The sequence below is a fragment of the Phaseolus vulgaris genome, chromosome 4 (genome assembly GCF_051622355.1).
Source record: "Phaseolus vulgaris cultivar YP4 chromosome 4, ASM5162235v1, whole genome shotgun sequence".
NCBI classification, from domain to species: Eukaryota; Viridiplantae; Streptophyta; class Magnoliopsida; order Fabales; family Fabaceae; genus Phaseolus; species Phaseolus vulgaris.
The window spans coordinates 6,996,893-7,014,343 of NC_143501.1; the positions used below are offsets into that span (position 1 = coordinate 6,996,893).

The 17,451-nt window shown below is 32.0% G+C and overlaps 2 protein-coding genes across 3 annotated transcripts; both read left to right on the plus strand.

Moving 5' to 3' along the window:
- Positions 1 to 7,198: 7,198 nt before the first annotated feature.
- LOC137837054 (WPP domain-interacting tail-anchored protein 1) lies at positions 7,199 to 11,749 on the plus strand. 2 transcript variants are annotated; one of them, XM_068645912.2, is made up of 5 exons: positions 7,217 to 7,344; positions 7,502 to 8,075; positions 8,647 to 9,740; positions 10,600 to 10,705; positions 11,430 to 11,749. In XM_068645912.2, exons 2-4 carry the CDS (start codon positions 7,547 to 7,549, stop codon positions 10,657 to 10,659), a joined length of 1,683 nt encoding a protein of 560 aa, XP_068502013.1. In that variant the 5' UTR covers positions 7,217 to 7,344; positions 7,502 to 7,546; the 3' UTR covers positions 10,660 to 10,705; positions 11,430 to 11,749. The 2 variants fall into 2 exon arrangements, with proteins under 2 accessions (XP_068502012.1, XP_068502013.1); XM_068645911.2 differs by having other exon boundaries at positions 7,199 to 8,075.
- Positions 11,750 to 15,270: 3,521 nt separating this feature from the next.
- Positions 15,271 to 17,053, plus strand: LOC137837055 (uncharacterized). Its single transcript, XM_068645913.2, has one exon. The coding sequence runs from the start codon at positions 15,470 to 15,472 to the stop codon at positions 16,607 to 16,609; it is 1,140 nt and encodes a 379-aa protein (XP_068502014.1). The 5' UTR covers positions 15,271 to 15,469; the 3' UTR covers positions 16,610 to 17,053.
- The last annotated feature ends 398 nt before the right edge of the window (positions 17,054 to 17,451 follow it).

The window sequence follows — 17,451 nt, forward strand, 5'->3', positions numbered from 1 at the left end:
AGAAACTATTTTATAAAATTTTATTAATAATAGAAAACACTTTAAATATGAATAATTTTTTTGTCTTTAAAATAATATCTAATTTAGACAATATAATGATTAATTATTTTTTGTCTCTAAATGTAGTTGCTATTTAATAATTTTTTTTGGAGTTAATATATATTATATTAGTTAATTTTAAATGAAAAAAAAAATTATATATTATTTTTAATAAAATAAAATATCATTTAAATTTATTAAAAATAGAATTATATAATTAAAAAGTAACAAAATATAACTATAAAAAAAATATCCTTTATATAGTTATATAAATTAACCATTTTCTAACATTCATAAGACAATAAGAGATGAAGGTGCATCACCACTAGTTTGGATGGGTATCTTGGACCATATAATAAAGACTTGCATTGACATTTAAGTTGTAACATCCATAACTCAATAATAATATTAATAATACCCATAATTTGCTTTTATATAAAATTGAATAGCACAACGTGGGTGCTCCACAAAGTATAATAAATTGAGTTGTGAATACAATACATATCCTTCATCACATGCATGTCATACCAACACACATCCTTCATCACATGCATGTCATACCAACACACATCTTCTATCAATGGATGCACTTTTTTCTTTTTATCTTTTATAAGAATGTCAAATAATTGTTGCACATAAGCATGAGTTACAAAAATTAGAAAGTTTGAGAATATGAAACTGTTTTGGAAACCTTGAGTTCCAATTGTTGATAATATGATTTTGAGAGCTTTGGCTCATTATGAAAAGGAAAAGTTTCATTATCATATGTGAGTACCGATTTTTCTAAGATAAAACTTATGGAATTTATTTTTCATTTCCATAATTTTCTTTTGTATTTTACAAATATAAAAATTCATGTCCTGAAAAAATAAACTTTTGAATTATGTAATATAGAAATTTTTTACTTAAAGATTGTATAATTTAATGACTTTTACATAGTATAATTTGGAGACTTTTTTTACTTATGGATCGTGTATTTTAGAAGTTTTTTTTGAGTTTTAAATTGTGTAATTTAAAATTTATTTGCATTAAAAAAGTTTTAAAATTGTATAATTCAAGAATTACCTTTTTTTAATTTTTGCTTGTACAGTCTGGAAGTTTTTTTATTTTTTATTTATTTTGAAGTTGTGGGATCTAAAAGTCTTTTTTTTTTAAGAAAACTTATAGATATACAATTTGAAAGTAATTTTTTCATAAAAAAAAGCTCTAGATTGCCTAATTTGAGAGTTTTTCCGATTACACAATTCAGAAGTTACTTTTTTTACTTATGAATTACACAATTTGAAAGTTTTATGAATTACACAATTTGAAATTCATTTTTTAACATCTGGATTGTATAATTCAAATACAAATTGTGTAATGTGAAAGTGCATTTTGAATTACACAACCCAAAAGCCTTTTTTATGCAAAAAAATAGTTTCTAAATTACAAAATACAATTGTGTTTTTTGGATTACATAATTCATAACGCTTTTTTTAGTTAATCTATAATATAATATAAAGACAATAGTGACATAACGACAAAAAGGCGACCATGACAAAGGGAATATGTCGATGATAGTAAGTGGTGATGAAAACAAATAGGTAATTTAATCTTTTAATCAACCTATAGAGGTTCTAATGGAAAACTATAAAGGTGAAGAAAGAAATGAAAATATAATGTATTACATTACAAAGCACAAAATCAATATGTATCAGATATATTTACAGAGGCAGAGATAAAGTTGTGGATGTCTGAGATAAGAAGGTAAAGAGGAACGAAATAGAAGAGAGAAAACACTTATATGAGAAACGTAAAAACGGTGTATTAGTAATGTGAGCAGAAGCTTTTTATACAAGGGGTGTAAAGAGAAAAAGTCATAAAAGAATAAAAAAAACAATAAGGCACGAGCCAAAGCCCAAACCCAAAACAGAACAAAAAACTATAATAAAAAATAATTAATAGAAAAATAAAAACTAATTTTATCAGCCCCTCAAGGTGGGAGTAAATATTTTTTATTCCCAACTTGGAAAACAGAATATTGAACTGAGTTGTAGGAAGCAGTTTGGTGAAGAAATCTGCAACTTGGAGTGAGGATGATATTAGGAAAAGCTTGAGTAGACCAGTGTTGAGTTTTTCCCAAACAATGTGACAGTCGATTTCGATATGTTTTGTCATCTCATGGAAAACTTAATTATTTGCAATTCGAATTGCAGCTTGATTGTCACAGTATAATATTGCGAATTACAAGTGCTCGATATTAAGTCCACTAGCAGATAAGTGATCCACTAAATCTTGCAAATAGTAGCAGTTAGGGCCTGATATTCAGCCTCAGAAGAGCTTCTTGATATGGTCTTTTGTTTCTTGGACTTCAAAGAAATAAGAGATTCTCCAAAATAAACAGAAAAACTAGTTATAGATTTTCTAGTCTTAGGACAAGTTGCCCAATCAAAATCACTATATGCTTTTAATTGAATAGGAGTTTGGCTATGAAGAAAAATACCTGGCCCAGGAGCATTTTTGAGATAGTAAAGAACACACATGGCTGCTTGATGCTCATATGTGGGCTTGAAAACAAATTGGCTGAGATGGTTGATAGAGAAGGATATCGGGTCGAGTATTTGTTAAATAAATGAGACGTTTAATGAGGTGCCTATATGCAGTGGCTTCCTTGTCATTGAGATGAACACCTTTTGTTGCTGATAACTTTGATGTGTGAAGCATTAAGGTAGACACAAGTGCACATTCGAGCATGCCAGTATCTTTGAGCAAACCTAAGGTATACTTCCTTTGACTTAAGTGAATCCCAATGGTATTACGAGCCACCTCAATGCCTAAAAAGTAGGTTAAATCGTCCATATTTTTAATATGAAATAAATTATTCAAAAGATTTGTTATGTTTGATATCTCCATAGGGTTGTTTCCAGTGAGGACAATGTCATCCACATAGACCATAATTGTCATGGTGTGATTGCCATCATGTTTCAAAAACAGGGAATGATTAATAGTGGAAATAATATATTTGTGAGAAAGTAAAAAAATTGAAAGTTTAGCATACCATTTCCTTCCTGCTTGTTTGAGGCCATAAAGTGACTTCTTGAGGCGACAAACCAGATTTGTAGATGGAGATTGAAGACCTGGAGGAAAAATCATGTAGACTTCTTCATCTAATTCCCCATATAAGGAATAAAATTGTCATTGAAAATCATTGTAGCAGATTGAGAGGCAGTAACAGAATCACCATTGAGAAGTTTAACAATAATCGGTTTAATTTGATAATATGATGCAAAGTTTGACAAAGAAAAACAAACATGGTATGTTGCACTAGAATCTAGAATCCAAGCATATTTATTGAAACTAAGGTTTATGAGTCTATAAGAGTTACCTGTGACAACAAAGTTCTAATCTTGAAGATCAGTAGAAATAGAACTGTTCTTGCCGGTTGACCTGCTCGCTGGTTGACTCTGATGACAAGCTTTAGCTCTGTCTGTTTCTTTAGGAATCTGTTCTATCTCTTGTTGCTCTGGAACGTAGCTCTGTTGAAACAGAGGGGGCCCTACCTGTTGATTGCACTTCGACGATCAAGTCAGTACAGGGCTTATAAGAATTAAGAAGTAATAATTTTCAGTCTTAGAAACAGCGTACCTTAATCTGGGGTCTAAAGCCCCTTTTATAGCTTACCTCTTGTAACAACTTTCTATCACGAGAATCTAATCTCAATTGAAAGCATACTCAACAGGAAAATATTTTGTTCAAGGGCACACTCTCACAGTGCTGCAACAGAACAAAATCTTTCCTCCAAGGAGTGCATAAAATAATAACAGAATAACCACTAGGGTACCAACTCATGTACCAGCATCTGGGGTCCAGTCTGTTTATGTAGGCACCCTCAACATGGCACTACGCTCCTTCTCATCATACATGCAACATAACCATTACATGCCCTAACACACCTGAGCTTAGGTTTAAAAGAAAGTATTTACTTAAGCTAGACCCCATGCACACTAAGCGCACCCCTAGGTCCAAAATTACCCGTCACCAGTCGCCTAGGCCTTATGCATGAAGGATTACTTTAATTATACAAAAATGGACCTATACATACATTTGAGACCCAATTACATGGCCCGCTATTCTTGTCCAAAAGCCGAGTTGATGTCTGTGACAGATGCCGATGTCCGACCACCGAGTGCTGAGTTCTTAGCGCTCTTATCCAATACAAGAACCAACCTGGTTCACTTGAACTTGACCATTTGAGATATTCACATTCTTCAAAAAAATATGAAAGAATTTGAAACTGGTTTTAAGTAATACGAAAATCACCACCATTATTGTGTTTAGTCTGATCTCGTTCACCAGAGTTGTCCTCTTGAGTGATGATATTATTGATTTGAGTGGATTTTCCATACTGAGATCTATACCTAGGAGGATACTCGTGTTTCTTGTAACAAACATCAACAATGTGCCCAATCTTATTACAATATGTACAAACTTTTATGTTGTTACTAGATCTCTTAATCTCTTGGTTAGGAAAACCATTTTTCTTAAACAAATAGATTCATTGTGACCCAATTTTCCACAAAAAGAACAGGTGACAACATTGGTATGAGTAGTAGGGTTACTATTTTTGATATTGGCAATCAAAACACTATTGTTAAGTTGTCGTTCTTGCTGAACAACAAGGAAAAATATTTAGTAATGGCAAGAATAGGTTCCATAAGAAGGACATGGGCTTTTATGTTATTGTATTGATCATTTAGGCCACGTAAGAATTGCATGACTTGATCCTCTCTTTTTCTTTGAGTAATAATAGAAGAACCATTACAAGAGCATACAGGGCAGGGTCTAAAATTATCTAATTCATCCCATATAACCCTAAGTTTAGTGAAATAATCAGTAATAGAAAGATCACCTTGATTGAGAGAGGAAGACTCCATTTGAAGATCAGAAATGCGGGATAGGTCGCCTTGTGAGTAGCGAGATTTAAGATCGTTCCTGATATCCAGTGCCTTATCCATCCATATGATGCATTTTCGTATAGGGACCAAGACCGAATGTACAAGTCAGGATACCATCATATTATTGCAGCGAATGCAAGACGAGAATGAAGGATTTGATTCTGGAGAACGAGGTATTACACCATTGACAAATTCTACCTTGTTCTTTGCACTTAGCGCAGTGAGGATCGAGCGACTCAAAGAATGATAATTCGTTGAATCGAGAACATGAGAAACAAGAGGAGTCACAAGATTTTCACTAGGGTGCAAATTCAAGAAGTTGTGAACAGGCTTATCACCTTGAATCGGGTTCTTGTTCTGATTAGGGTTTGGGTTCTCACTTCGATCAAAGTTTTGATAAGCCATTGTAAAGCAATTTCAAAACTGCCAAAGAAACAAGAAGGGAAAAAGAGATCAGAAAGCACAAAAAAGAATAGTATAAGAAAACATGAATAAGAACAAGAAACTTGGAAAGAGGAACCAAAGTGAGCGCAACAGAGCTCTTCACAATGAAGAGCTCTGATGATACCATATTACAGAAAAGTGCACAAAATTAGCTTTATGTATCAGAGACATTTACAGAGGCAAAGATACAACTATGAAGGTCTGAGATAAGAAAGCAGAGAGGAATGAAAAAGAAAAGAGAAAACACTAGTATGAGAAAATGTGTATTATTAATGTGAGCAGAATCTATATAAACAAGGAGTGGAAAGAGGAAAAGCCATAAAAAAATAACAGAAAAAACAATAAACCTCATGCCGAAGTCCAAAATCGAAACACAAAACTAAAATAAAAACTAATTTTATCATAATGTTTTTGAGTTGGGCATCTTGTAAGGTTAGTATTTAGTGCTTTGAAATAGGACTATGACTTTCATTTGCATGGTCCAAAACAATATGTGAAAGAACAATAATGTTATAAGCCAAAAGCTTTGGAACTTAATTAGACATCCATTTCTTAATTCTTTTTTCTCTACTTTTTTATTTGATAAAAATAAACAACAGTGTTTCACTCTCCTACATGAATTATTTGAGTTGCATATAATTATTGCTCTTTGAAGAAGGACCTATATGAAAGAGAGATGTAATAAGAAAAAAGAAAAAAAAGGACTTGTCTGCTGGTTTTTGAAGCAAAATAATTCCAACTCACGTTGAAATGTTTCTTTGTTTTTATTTTTTGATTATTTATATACAAAATAAAAGTATTCACTTCAAATAACGTTTCTTCTAAAAAACAAATAAAAGGAATTGTTTTAAGTAAGATTTTCTCACAAAAAAAAGTTGTCATTTTTTATTAGAAAAATAAAAAGTCATTAATTAAGTAACTGACTTCGTTTTAGAAAGTCAACTTATCTCAACCTAGAAATATTTTTAAAGATTATCCAAATCAATAAATTCGGAAAATTATACTGCTTTTATTCCAAAAACCTATGGAAAACTTGAGGTGATAAAATCAAAATTTAAACTGAATAAAAAGTCAAAACATAAAGAGAAACGTAAAACAATAAATTTAATAATACACTGTATTTGAACTGAAAAGTGAAATAATTATAATAAATAAATTTCAATCTATCAACCCATTTAATTATAAATTGATTTATCTATCTATCTATATCTATATAGAGAGAGTGTTACAGTGTTTTAAAATAATTAGTTTAAAATTTGTAATCTCAATATTTTTTATTATTTAATTAGTGGATTCCTAGGTGTCATTTGAATTTATTTATTATGTTGTTAAAAAAAGTTATAATTACACACACATATATATGTATATTATTTTTTATTTTATATATTTATTTATTATATGAAAATAAAGTAATTAAATATATTATTTATTATATATTGTATTGAAACATGTTGTAATAAAAAATAATTACTTTAAATATATAATTTAATTATATCTAAAATATGATTAGTTAATTTTTTTAATTTATGAGAGATTATTTTTCTATTAATAATTAGTTACTTTTTTAACCCATTTTTTTTTACTATATTTTAATATATTTTTGAACTTTTACTTTTTAAATTAATTTTTTTTTGTAAATTTTATATTGTAATTTAAAAAATTATTAAGAATAAAATATAAACAATATTTTATCTTATAGAACATATAAAAACTTTATACTAACTCACTGTAAATAAAAATTAAACTAATTAACTAACCCTCCTGTAGAAAAAATAAACTGATAACCAAAGAAAGAAACTGATAACAGTTGAACACAAAAACGCTGCGTTGCAGTTAGGGCGCGGAGTAAGTGTAACTGCCAATGGAACTTGTAAATTAGCGATCCGATCAACTGTATCATTTAATTTCTTATGCTCTCTGGAACTTTGTAATTCCTGAAATTCTGATTCTTCCTTCACATGCAATTTTTTCAAATTGTGAATTCTTTGTCTCAATTCTGCAATTTCCATTTTTGAATTCCTTTCCCCAAATTCAGTGAAGTCAACTTTCTGGTAGCAAATTTTAAACTTTTTTTTCCTTTTTAGTACTTAACTTCGTTCCCACATTTTTGGAGCAAGTGGGGTGCTACAATGAGCACTGAAAGTGCTGAACATGATGCCAGTGGTGTTCTTGAAGATGTTGTTGTTTCACCATCCAGTGGGAATGTGATGGGAGATCTGGGTGACGTTTGCAGCAGAATGCTCACAAGGCTTGATTTGGGTGTGGCTGGTTTCTCTGAGAAAGTTTCCAACTTGAGCATTTTTGTGATGTATGTGGAAACCATGGAGTGTGAGTTTGAGGCCTTGGTTTTGAAAAAGGAGGAGGAGGATCACACTGGTTGCTTGGAAAAGGGTGTGATGTTTGATCTGTTGTCTGTGGTGTTAGATTCAGAGGTGAGAGAGTTGGGGGAAGTCTTGAACACCCTTCAAGGGTGGGTTGGCGAGGCTAGAGAGAGGGTGTGTTCTTACACTCATTTGGGCGAGGCTTTTGTGGCAATGCAAGATAAGTTGGTTGATTATGAACAACAGTTGAAGCAGTCTGAAGTGGAGTTGAATGACATCAAGATGCAGTCAGCTGATTTGCAGAGGAGTTTGATTTCTTTTAAGAAGGCAGAAAATGGTATGTAGGGGATCTCATTTTGTTCATCTGCTTACATATTACAATAAATGGTTTTGATCATAAAAATATCACAATTTTTTTAGTTATTACAAAACTTCATTTATGTTCGGTTTAACAAAATGATGTGGTTTTAATCCTTTACATGGTATTAAAAACGGGTAGTGAGGGACTAAAATCACTTGGTTTTGCTAAATTTAAGGATAAATACTTGTAAAATTTGAGCTTGACTAACATGCACTAGAGGCTTTACACTATCAACCATTGAAAAATTATCCTTGCTATGACTTTTAAGGTAATTGTTACAGAACTTCATAAACTTACCATACTTGATTAAGTTGTTAGAAAAGGTAATTCTTATATGTGTGTCCTGTATTCTGGGCTTTCTCTTCAACTTTGCTGTGAAATTGATTGTGTACGAGCAACCAAAACATCTCTTTTAGGTTATTTTTATCACAAAATTGATACAAAAAAAAAGGAAGGGAGAAAGAAATAACTATGAAGAACATTGAACTGACTGGCTCAAACTTTCTGCTTCTTGATTGATTTAATGGGGAAGTTTTTATGACAACAGGTAATGGCGATGCAGTCAAAATCATCAGAGAGGATGATAAATCTTTGAATGCAAAAGCAGGGATAAAACTGCAAACAGTCGAGCAAAAAAGAAATATTCTTATGATGCTGGAGAAATCATTGGCAAAAGAACTGGATCTTGAGAAGGATTTACATGATTCAAGAGAAATTGAAGAAACTCTAAAACTAAGGATGTTCTTTACAGAACAACAGCTTGTTAACATGGAGGAAGAAGCAATTGATGTTTGGGAAAGATGGCTTGAGGCAGACAATGCAAGTGAGGTTCTGTTGGGAATTTCAAAAGGCCTTTTAGGTAGACTCCACATTTCTCAGTTCAGTTTGAAAGGTCTCAGTCATCGTGAATCTGAGCTTCGAGCTAATCTGAAAGATGCTGAAGATAAACTAACCCTTACCAATTCTGAGGTCTTCTCTTTAAGTGACAAGGTGTCTTCACTTGAGAAGCAGCTAAAAGAATCTGAAGTTCAGTTACTGAATGCAAAAGCCTCTGCTGATGAATATCAGAAGCAGTATAATTTTGTGTGTTCTGAAGCAAGAGACATGAGGAGTATCATTGTAGAGCTGAAAGAAGCTGTATCTAATGAAGAAAGTAGGGCTAATAGTGCAGAAACAAAGTGTAACTTACTGACAGAGACAAATTTAAAACTCAACGAGGAGCTGGCTCTTTTGAGAGGCACATCTGTGAGAGCAGATTTGCTAGAGAAGCAGTTGAAAGAATCTACTCTACGATTGCAGAATATGGTGGCATCTGCAAAAGCTAGTCAGGAGAAACAAAGTAAGTTGTATTCCACAATTAGAGATAAGGAAAGCTTGATAAAGGATCTAAATTCAAAGGTTTTGAAAGCTGAGAGTAGGGCTGACAGTGCAGAGGACAATTGTATCATATTGTCTGAATCCAATGCTGAGTTGAATGAGGAACTCAACTTTTTGCGGAGTAGATTGGAAAGTGTGGAGGGATCCCTTCACCAGGAGGAAGAAGCGAAAATGGAAACTGCAAAGGACATTGGAAAGCAGGCCAAAGTAATCAAAAAATTGATTACACAACTGGCTGTGGAGAGAGAGCGTATTAAGCAGCAGGTATCTAGATAAAGAAAATTTATTTTTAACAGAATCATTAATCTTTTCATACTACGCCACTTGCCTTTACTCCTCAACCCCTTTCCGTTACTAAGATTTCACAAAATTTCATATATATTCATGTGTGTGTGTGTGTTTGACTACTATAAACAGATTGATGCCTTGGTATAGGATGGTTACATCAATGTTACTGTGTACATGCATGTTTTGCCTTCCCTTTGGTATGAACTTTACTTGTTCCATATTCAAGTGTTCACTCGTGTAAAGCATGGTGTGTTAAAAATCTTACACTAACTGACTAATTGAAGATATGACTAAATTCATATATATATATATATATATATATGTGTAAATTTCATCTTATAAATTTGTTTTGTGAGGTTAAGTTAGAGTTGAAATTCACTTTCTAAGTGGGGAATTGTATTGAAAATCCCACGTTTAATAGAAATATAGTCAAATTATAATATATAAGTAAGGATAAACTTTATTTTACAAGTGAATTTTTTGAAATTAAGTTAGATGTAAAATTCACTTTTTAAGTGAGTGTGTGTGATTGGACTAAGCATTTTTATCCTTTAATTTTTCCACTTGCTGTTTAAGATTTTCTTTTTATGATCTGTGTGATTCATCATGCTTGCAGGTTCTTCCAATTTATGCTTAATTTTCACGTAAAGCAATTGGATTGAAAATTCATACTGAGAATAATGAGCTGTAATGTTAACACACAAAGTTGATGATGCAGTAACCATGTAAAAATATTAATGATCTTGATAGATGAGGTAGAAAAAGATCAACAGACAATAAGACTTCGATGAATGATATGGTGAAACCTAAGACATCTTTTGTGTTTTATCTACAGATATCATCCCTAGCAAGTGAGAACAAAATTTTGGTAGTGAAATCAAAGCAGACATGTTGAGGATCCTTCTTAACAAGCCACTGAGACTTCAGCCACTGGCTATTAGGTTGGTACTTTGAACCTTCTTCATTTGCTTCTTGATTGATTCATTGTACATGCAAATGTATGGTAAATTTGTTGAAGTCATACAAAACTGAATACGTAGAAGCTTCTATACCGTCTATAACCACTAAACTACTAATATTATGTCTAATGAAAGACTAAATACAACATTATCATGTATGTTTCTTGAAGCAAAAACATACAATTTGTTAATATATACATACAAACACGGTGTATTAAATTGTGCCACCAATGCATTAGTCTTACCACTATCAGTATACCAGATTGATTTTTCAACCAATAGCATTATACTAGTGAAAACAGAGACGCCACAACACCTCTCTGTGTCATATTTCTGTAATATAGAAGGAAATAATTATCATCATAACTTATAAGTAGTTACCAAGTGTACACCAAAAACAGTTATTAGAATTGGTTATATTGGTATAGAAATAGAAAACAGTTATATGTAAACCTAGTTGCCAAAACAATAAAGATAAGATATGTGTATGCCAAAAACAGATATCACAATTGTTATCCTCTTTATCTACTTAGTATAGATGACTAAAAGATTTACTGCATGAATCAAGACAAAAAAGATTTAAACTTAAGGAAACAGAGAAGTAAAAGGATGCATTGATGGAGATTCTTACTAATATGATGATATCCCAAAATACCAAAAGAAAATCTTATTATTGCCCTACTTTTTAATTTTTGTTTTACCACAGGACTTCAGAAACAAATATGCAGCTGTTAATGAAGTCAAACCCACTGATTCAGTGCCAAAAGTGAGGAGTGTGAGGAGAACTGATGCAGGAATTCTTGGATTTTTCATGTCAAATTCTTGTTTTACTGGTTCCTCTTCATCATGTTTTACTTGAAGTTGTTGTGTCTATGTATCAATAGTTAACATGAATTTTTTTTAGTTTCTATTTTTTTACCTTCTTGTTGTTGTATTTATTCATAGGAGGTACTCAATACAAAGCACATTGCAGTAGTCAAATTTTGTTGCAAGTGTTGAATTCAATGAAGAATAATTTTGAACGAACTTCTCATAATCATAACGCTATCAGGAACAATTTTACAAAACTCGAAACAAAACAAATATTAAACTTTCATAATCATATTCCTGGAAATAGAAAACACTGTTAGTATCATTCAACACAATCAAGTTAAAAGAAATTTTATGTTAATTTCTTTTAAGAGTTATATATATTGTTAGTATAAAACATTTTTATGTGGATATTCGATCTGAAATAATGTTATTTAGCTAATGAAAAGTATAATATGATAAAAAAAATTAAATCTTATATTCCCATAGGATGCCTATATATTAATGACAATGTATTAATCTCAATTTTTTATATATATAATGGTTGGGTAAGTAGACAAATTTTTTATATATATAATGATTCATTTTTAAAATATAATACTTTCAATCCTATATATAAGAAATAACTAAGAAGTTTTTTCTAGATATAAGAAAAATATAATTACTTTTAAATTTATTTACCCCTTTTATTTCTTTTTAAGTGTTGTTGAAAGTTGTTTTTGGAAAAAATCAACGTAATCTTCCATATTTCATAATATACTCATACATAAAGCTAAGATACATACATTCACAACTTAATAATACTCAAAACATATTGGAAATAAAACATCTCTATTCCATTATTTATAAAGCATAATTTCTTCTTATACCAATTATGATAATAGAAGTCATCATACTACAAAATAATATAAGAGTAAGGTGACATAAATTTAATTAATTACCAATGATGAAGTTTATGTTTGTGTATATATACATATATCATTATACATGCAAAAACAACTTTTAATTTTTCTAATACAAAGGTCTAAGACAAATAATATTAACATATTTATCTGTTTGTCTTACTAACGAGGATTAGTTCATGAGAGTCATTCATAGTCTCAACAAAAAATCAAATAAGTATAACACATTCCAAAAGAACCATAAATCCTTTTGTTCTGCTCTTGAAATGAATTCTGCACATTCTTTAATGCCATTAACATTGCCTTTGGTGTCTTTGACTTAGAAATACTTGTGCTCCATTTCTTAACAACTCTATTATGTACATCAACACTAGTCAAATTTGAATTTTGTCTAATAGAAAACTCCAACTTCCCACTTAACCATTTAACATTGAGTAAATCTACTTTGAATTGTCTACCACAAGTATGAATGTTATTAATTTTCCTTAATGGTCAACAACTGGTCGATGGTAAATGGCCAAAATATGCACACCACTATACTTTCCATAGATCCTTTACATTTAATCCTAACTCTCCTATTATCATTCTTCAAGATTTTTAAATTTCTCTCAGAATGGACAACATATGTTCCTATTGCATCTTTGAAAGTCTCCTTGTCTCTAAAATAGGTCCCTAAATCTCACTTGAAATTAACCATATTTTTGGGCATTCTAAATGTATCAAATTTACCACTACTTTGTGGTCCATCATCACCTTCCTCACTCTCATCCCCACTGTCTAAATCTTCCCACTCCTTGTTAATATCTGCAATCATTCATATTATTTTATCGCATACAAAATTATTAAGAGAGCATCATGAATATCGATTCCTCGCATATTTATAAAAACTTTTTATCATTACGAACATATGTTATAAAGCAATTAACATTTCAAATTTATTTCTAGCATTTAAATATGTTCAGCATTATCATTTATGTCATATGCTTATAAGTACTTTCCAATCAAATTTAAGGATCAAAATCATGAATAGTTTCAATCATCAATCAATAATTGAATACTATAGATAAATATCACATTAATATATAAGAATTTGAACATATTAGTCTCAATCCCAAATAAAAGAATTAGCCACTCATGGTGGCTATTACAAGCATGGACAACAAGAAAAAAATATCCAAAGCGTTTCTCCTTGACAGCTGCCTCTTTTGGGTTTCCTTCATTTGGTTCCTCCCAATGATGTTTAGGGTTATGCCTCACATTTTCTATTTAACCTAATTGGGCTTGAGTTAAGTGACATATTTATTCATAATATATCATTTTGCTTCATCTCTCCTTAAATTTCTGAAAATAACACAAAATTGGGAATAAATTGTTCTTATTCATCTCATAATAAAAAAATATGTAAAAAAGTTCAAATTCCTAAATTAGAGGTTGAATTATAACTATTTTATCAATTTTGTATGAAATATTACTGAATTATGACATTTATCACTCATCTACATCACCATCAATGTCATCACCATTAGTGCCCTCACCCTCAGACTCCTCACCATCATTGTCATAGTTAACTTCATTCTGAATCCCTCCATCATTACCACTCTCATATTCTAAAAAAGGTCAGCAATGACTTAGGATTTTGACACAATGCGTACCACAAATAAATGTATTTTCTCATATTTATTTGCAATGTTTGTTTACCATATTAATTGTACCACTGATATCAAACAATAGGTACGACTTATTTTCCAACTTAGAACACCCACCACATGAATACCACAACTCCTTTAGTGTTAAATAGTCCATTATTTTAGAAAGCCTAGTATCTCAAAATAACTCCATCTATCTGAATGAGATGATCATGTATTTGTCTCACGACCAATATCTTACTCTATCACTATTTAAAAAAAAAACCTCCATAGTGGATCACAACGTTAAAAAATCCTTCATATATAATAACCAATAAATAAAACATTCCTATCAAGCATGGATATACACACAAAGATAAAATAATTTACAAACTAATCCTTCAATTAATACATTGAAAAGGAAATAGTGGACAACATAAAACAAAAATTTTCCACGCTAAAATCCTAAATCCTATTTAACTGTAAAAGTGCCTTGAAAGTATTAAGTACACACTAAAAAAATTAATTTTTAGTCATACCATAAACCTCCAAGCAATCAATGGAAACTTAAATTGATAAAATACATCACAAATATATAATTGTTACAATAAAAATAAATTGAGAAAAAAAAATCAAATTTGAGATATCAATTTAAAATAGTCAACATATTAACATAGTAAACAATATAAATAAATAGAGAACTTTAACCAAATTTTTATAATTTAATAAGTATTCAATTTTAAAAGATAATTTATTATACAAGAAATCAATTATATAAGATGTATGAAACTTATGTAAGCTTATTAAAAATCATAAAACATGTTTATGCGTAGTTTTGAATAGAAGAAATGTCCCAACTCATGATTATTAGAATGAGTTATTTATTTTAAATTTATGTATCTTACACTGTTATACAAACTTACTTTGTATTATACATAGTTGAAGTGAAAACTTAGTTAATTAATTTATCATATTTTTCTGTTGATTTTACTATTTTTTTCATCACACATAAATAATCCAGTGATAGTTTTTTTATAATCATCTCCTCTTATTCTTAAACAATGGACAAAAAGTTCTAATAAACTTAATTGTTTTGATATTAAAAAAATTCAATCCACATTAATAAAAATCTACAATTAAAATGAATTTAAATTCACAGTTAAACTTTTTTTTTACATTTTCTCATCTTCGCACTCTTGCTGCTATTACTCTTCCAAGTCTCCGTCACGAAAAAGAACAAGAAGAAGAACGTTAAAAATCACACGCAAGATACCACAAACGATAAGAACAGATTTTATTTTTCACAAACCTGAAATCTTTGTCGTGTTTTTCTGGCAGAACACAACACAGAACAAAACGAAAGAGATTCAGAGAATCGCATTGAATTTGTTTTTGTAACATAACATAACATGTCTCGTCATCATCACCTTCACCACCATCATTCTCCCAATCCCTTCGCGTCCCTCTCCACTCACTCCGATTCCGATTCCGATTCGGACTCAGTGAGTTGCTTCGTCACCGATCTCTTCGAGACTCGCTCGCGACTCTGTTCATGCGACGACACTGACATAAACCCTTTCTCCGACGCCGTCTGCGACGTCCATCGCTCCGAGCACGTGCTAGGGTTAGGGTTAGGGTTAGGGATTGACGTCGAAATTGATTCCCAAACGCAGGACAACGATGAGAATAATTACGATAGGGTTTTCAATTTCACGGTGGGGGATGGTTGGGGAGGGCTTAGAGTTGAAGGGTTCGGTTCGGATTCGGATGATTCGAATGGCGAGGAGGGTGGGGTTCGTGATGAGGGTGGTGGGTTTGACGATTTCGATGTTCGGTTGTGTTGGGATAGTCTCTGTTTGGAGGATCAGAGGACACTGAATGAGGGTTTTGAATGGGAGGAAGTTGAGGAGAGGGTGAATGATAGGGAGGATTCGGGTTTGGTGGTTGATGAAGTTGAAATTGAGGATGATGATGACGGTGATTCGGTGGGGTTTACTAATGCCGAGGAGGAGGAGGAGGAGGAAGATGGAGGTGAAGAGGCGCTGAGGTACCTTGAGTGGGAGATTCTCTTGGCGGTTAACAATTCGGAGAGGAATGTTAACAATGGTGGTGGTTTGGAGCATGAGGGCATTGCTGGTGCTGCTGATTTGCTGACAATCCAAGATGGTTATGTGTATGCGGCGGAGTATGATGTTTTATTCGGGCAGTTTCTTGAGAATGAGAGTGCCTTGAAGGGAAGTCCTCCCGCTGCGAAGAGTGTTGTGGAGAGTCTTCCATTGGTGGAGTTGTCGAAGGAGGAGCTGTTGCAGGGGAAGAACTTGGCCTGCGCCATTTGCAAGGATGAGATTTTGTTGGAGGAGAAGGTCAGGAGGCTGCCTTGCTCTCATTGTTACCATGGGGACTGCATTTTGCCATGGTTGGAAATTCGCAACACATGCCCAGTTTGTCGGTTTGAGCTTCCCACAGATGATCCGGACTATGAGCAGAGGAAGGTCCACAGGGCTGCTCATGATCTGTTGGAGCTTGCAACAGCAGGGATGCAATTTTGACTTGTTGTTGCTTCAGGTTATACACCCAGTCTTGTGTAAATAGCAGTTTGCTTTGTCTCACATCCAACTGGTGATGAGAACAAATCTTTTGTAAGTAGTCTGTTGTGGTGATTTTGGAATAAGTTTCATACCATATTGCATGCCCTTGATATACCTGAAATGAGTGCCTATCAATACTCAGTTTATATTCAAAAGTTAAAGTGTACCGCGAGAAGGATCGTGTTGTTGGTTTAGCGTTTCCTTTTAATTATGTTATAGTTTTGGAATTTCTGCAACTGTGTTCAGCATCATGATGTATATATTAAGTGTTGGTTTTCTGGATATCTACACTTTAGTTTGCCTTGTGCTGATCCTTTCTCCAAAGAGTTGCTTTTCTAAGGAAAAGGAAAAAAATTGTATTTATGTTCCATAGTTGAATGTTATTCTAAATTTTTTGTAAGCTAACATGATTCCAATTCATACGCTCACACACACACATATAATATATATATATATATATATATATATATTCCCTTTATTATTTTCATTTTGTGTAATGAAGGATATTACTCCTTCCCTATGTTTTCAGAGATTTTGCCTTCTTTCTATTTTACCTGCTTAGTTCTCTTGCATAAACATAATTGGATGTCTTTGTCTCGCATGGAAAACACGTGGGGCCATGAATTTGGCTATTATGGTTTCTGCAGCGGAAAGCTGTTAGTGATTATTGCCATACTTTAGTCGTAGTTGTAAATAGTAGTCCCAAACAGAGGTACTATCTCAGAATTGTCATGAAGCAGCCAGAGTACCCTACAGAAATTGAACAGCGTTATGGCTAAATAATAGAAAATTGTAGCCGAGGA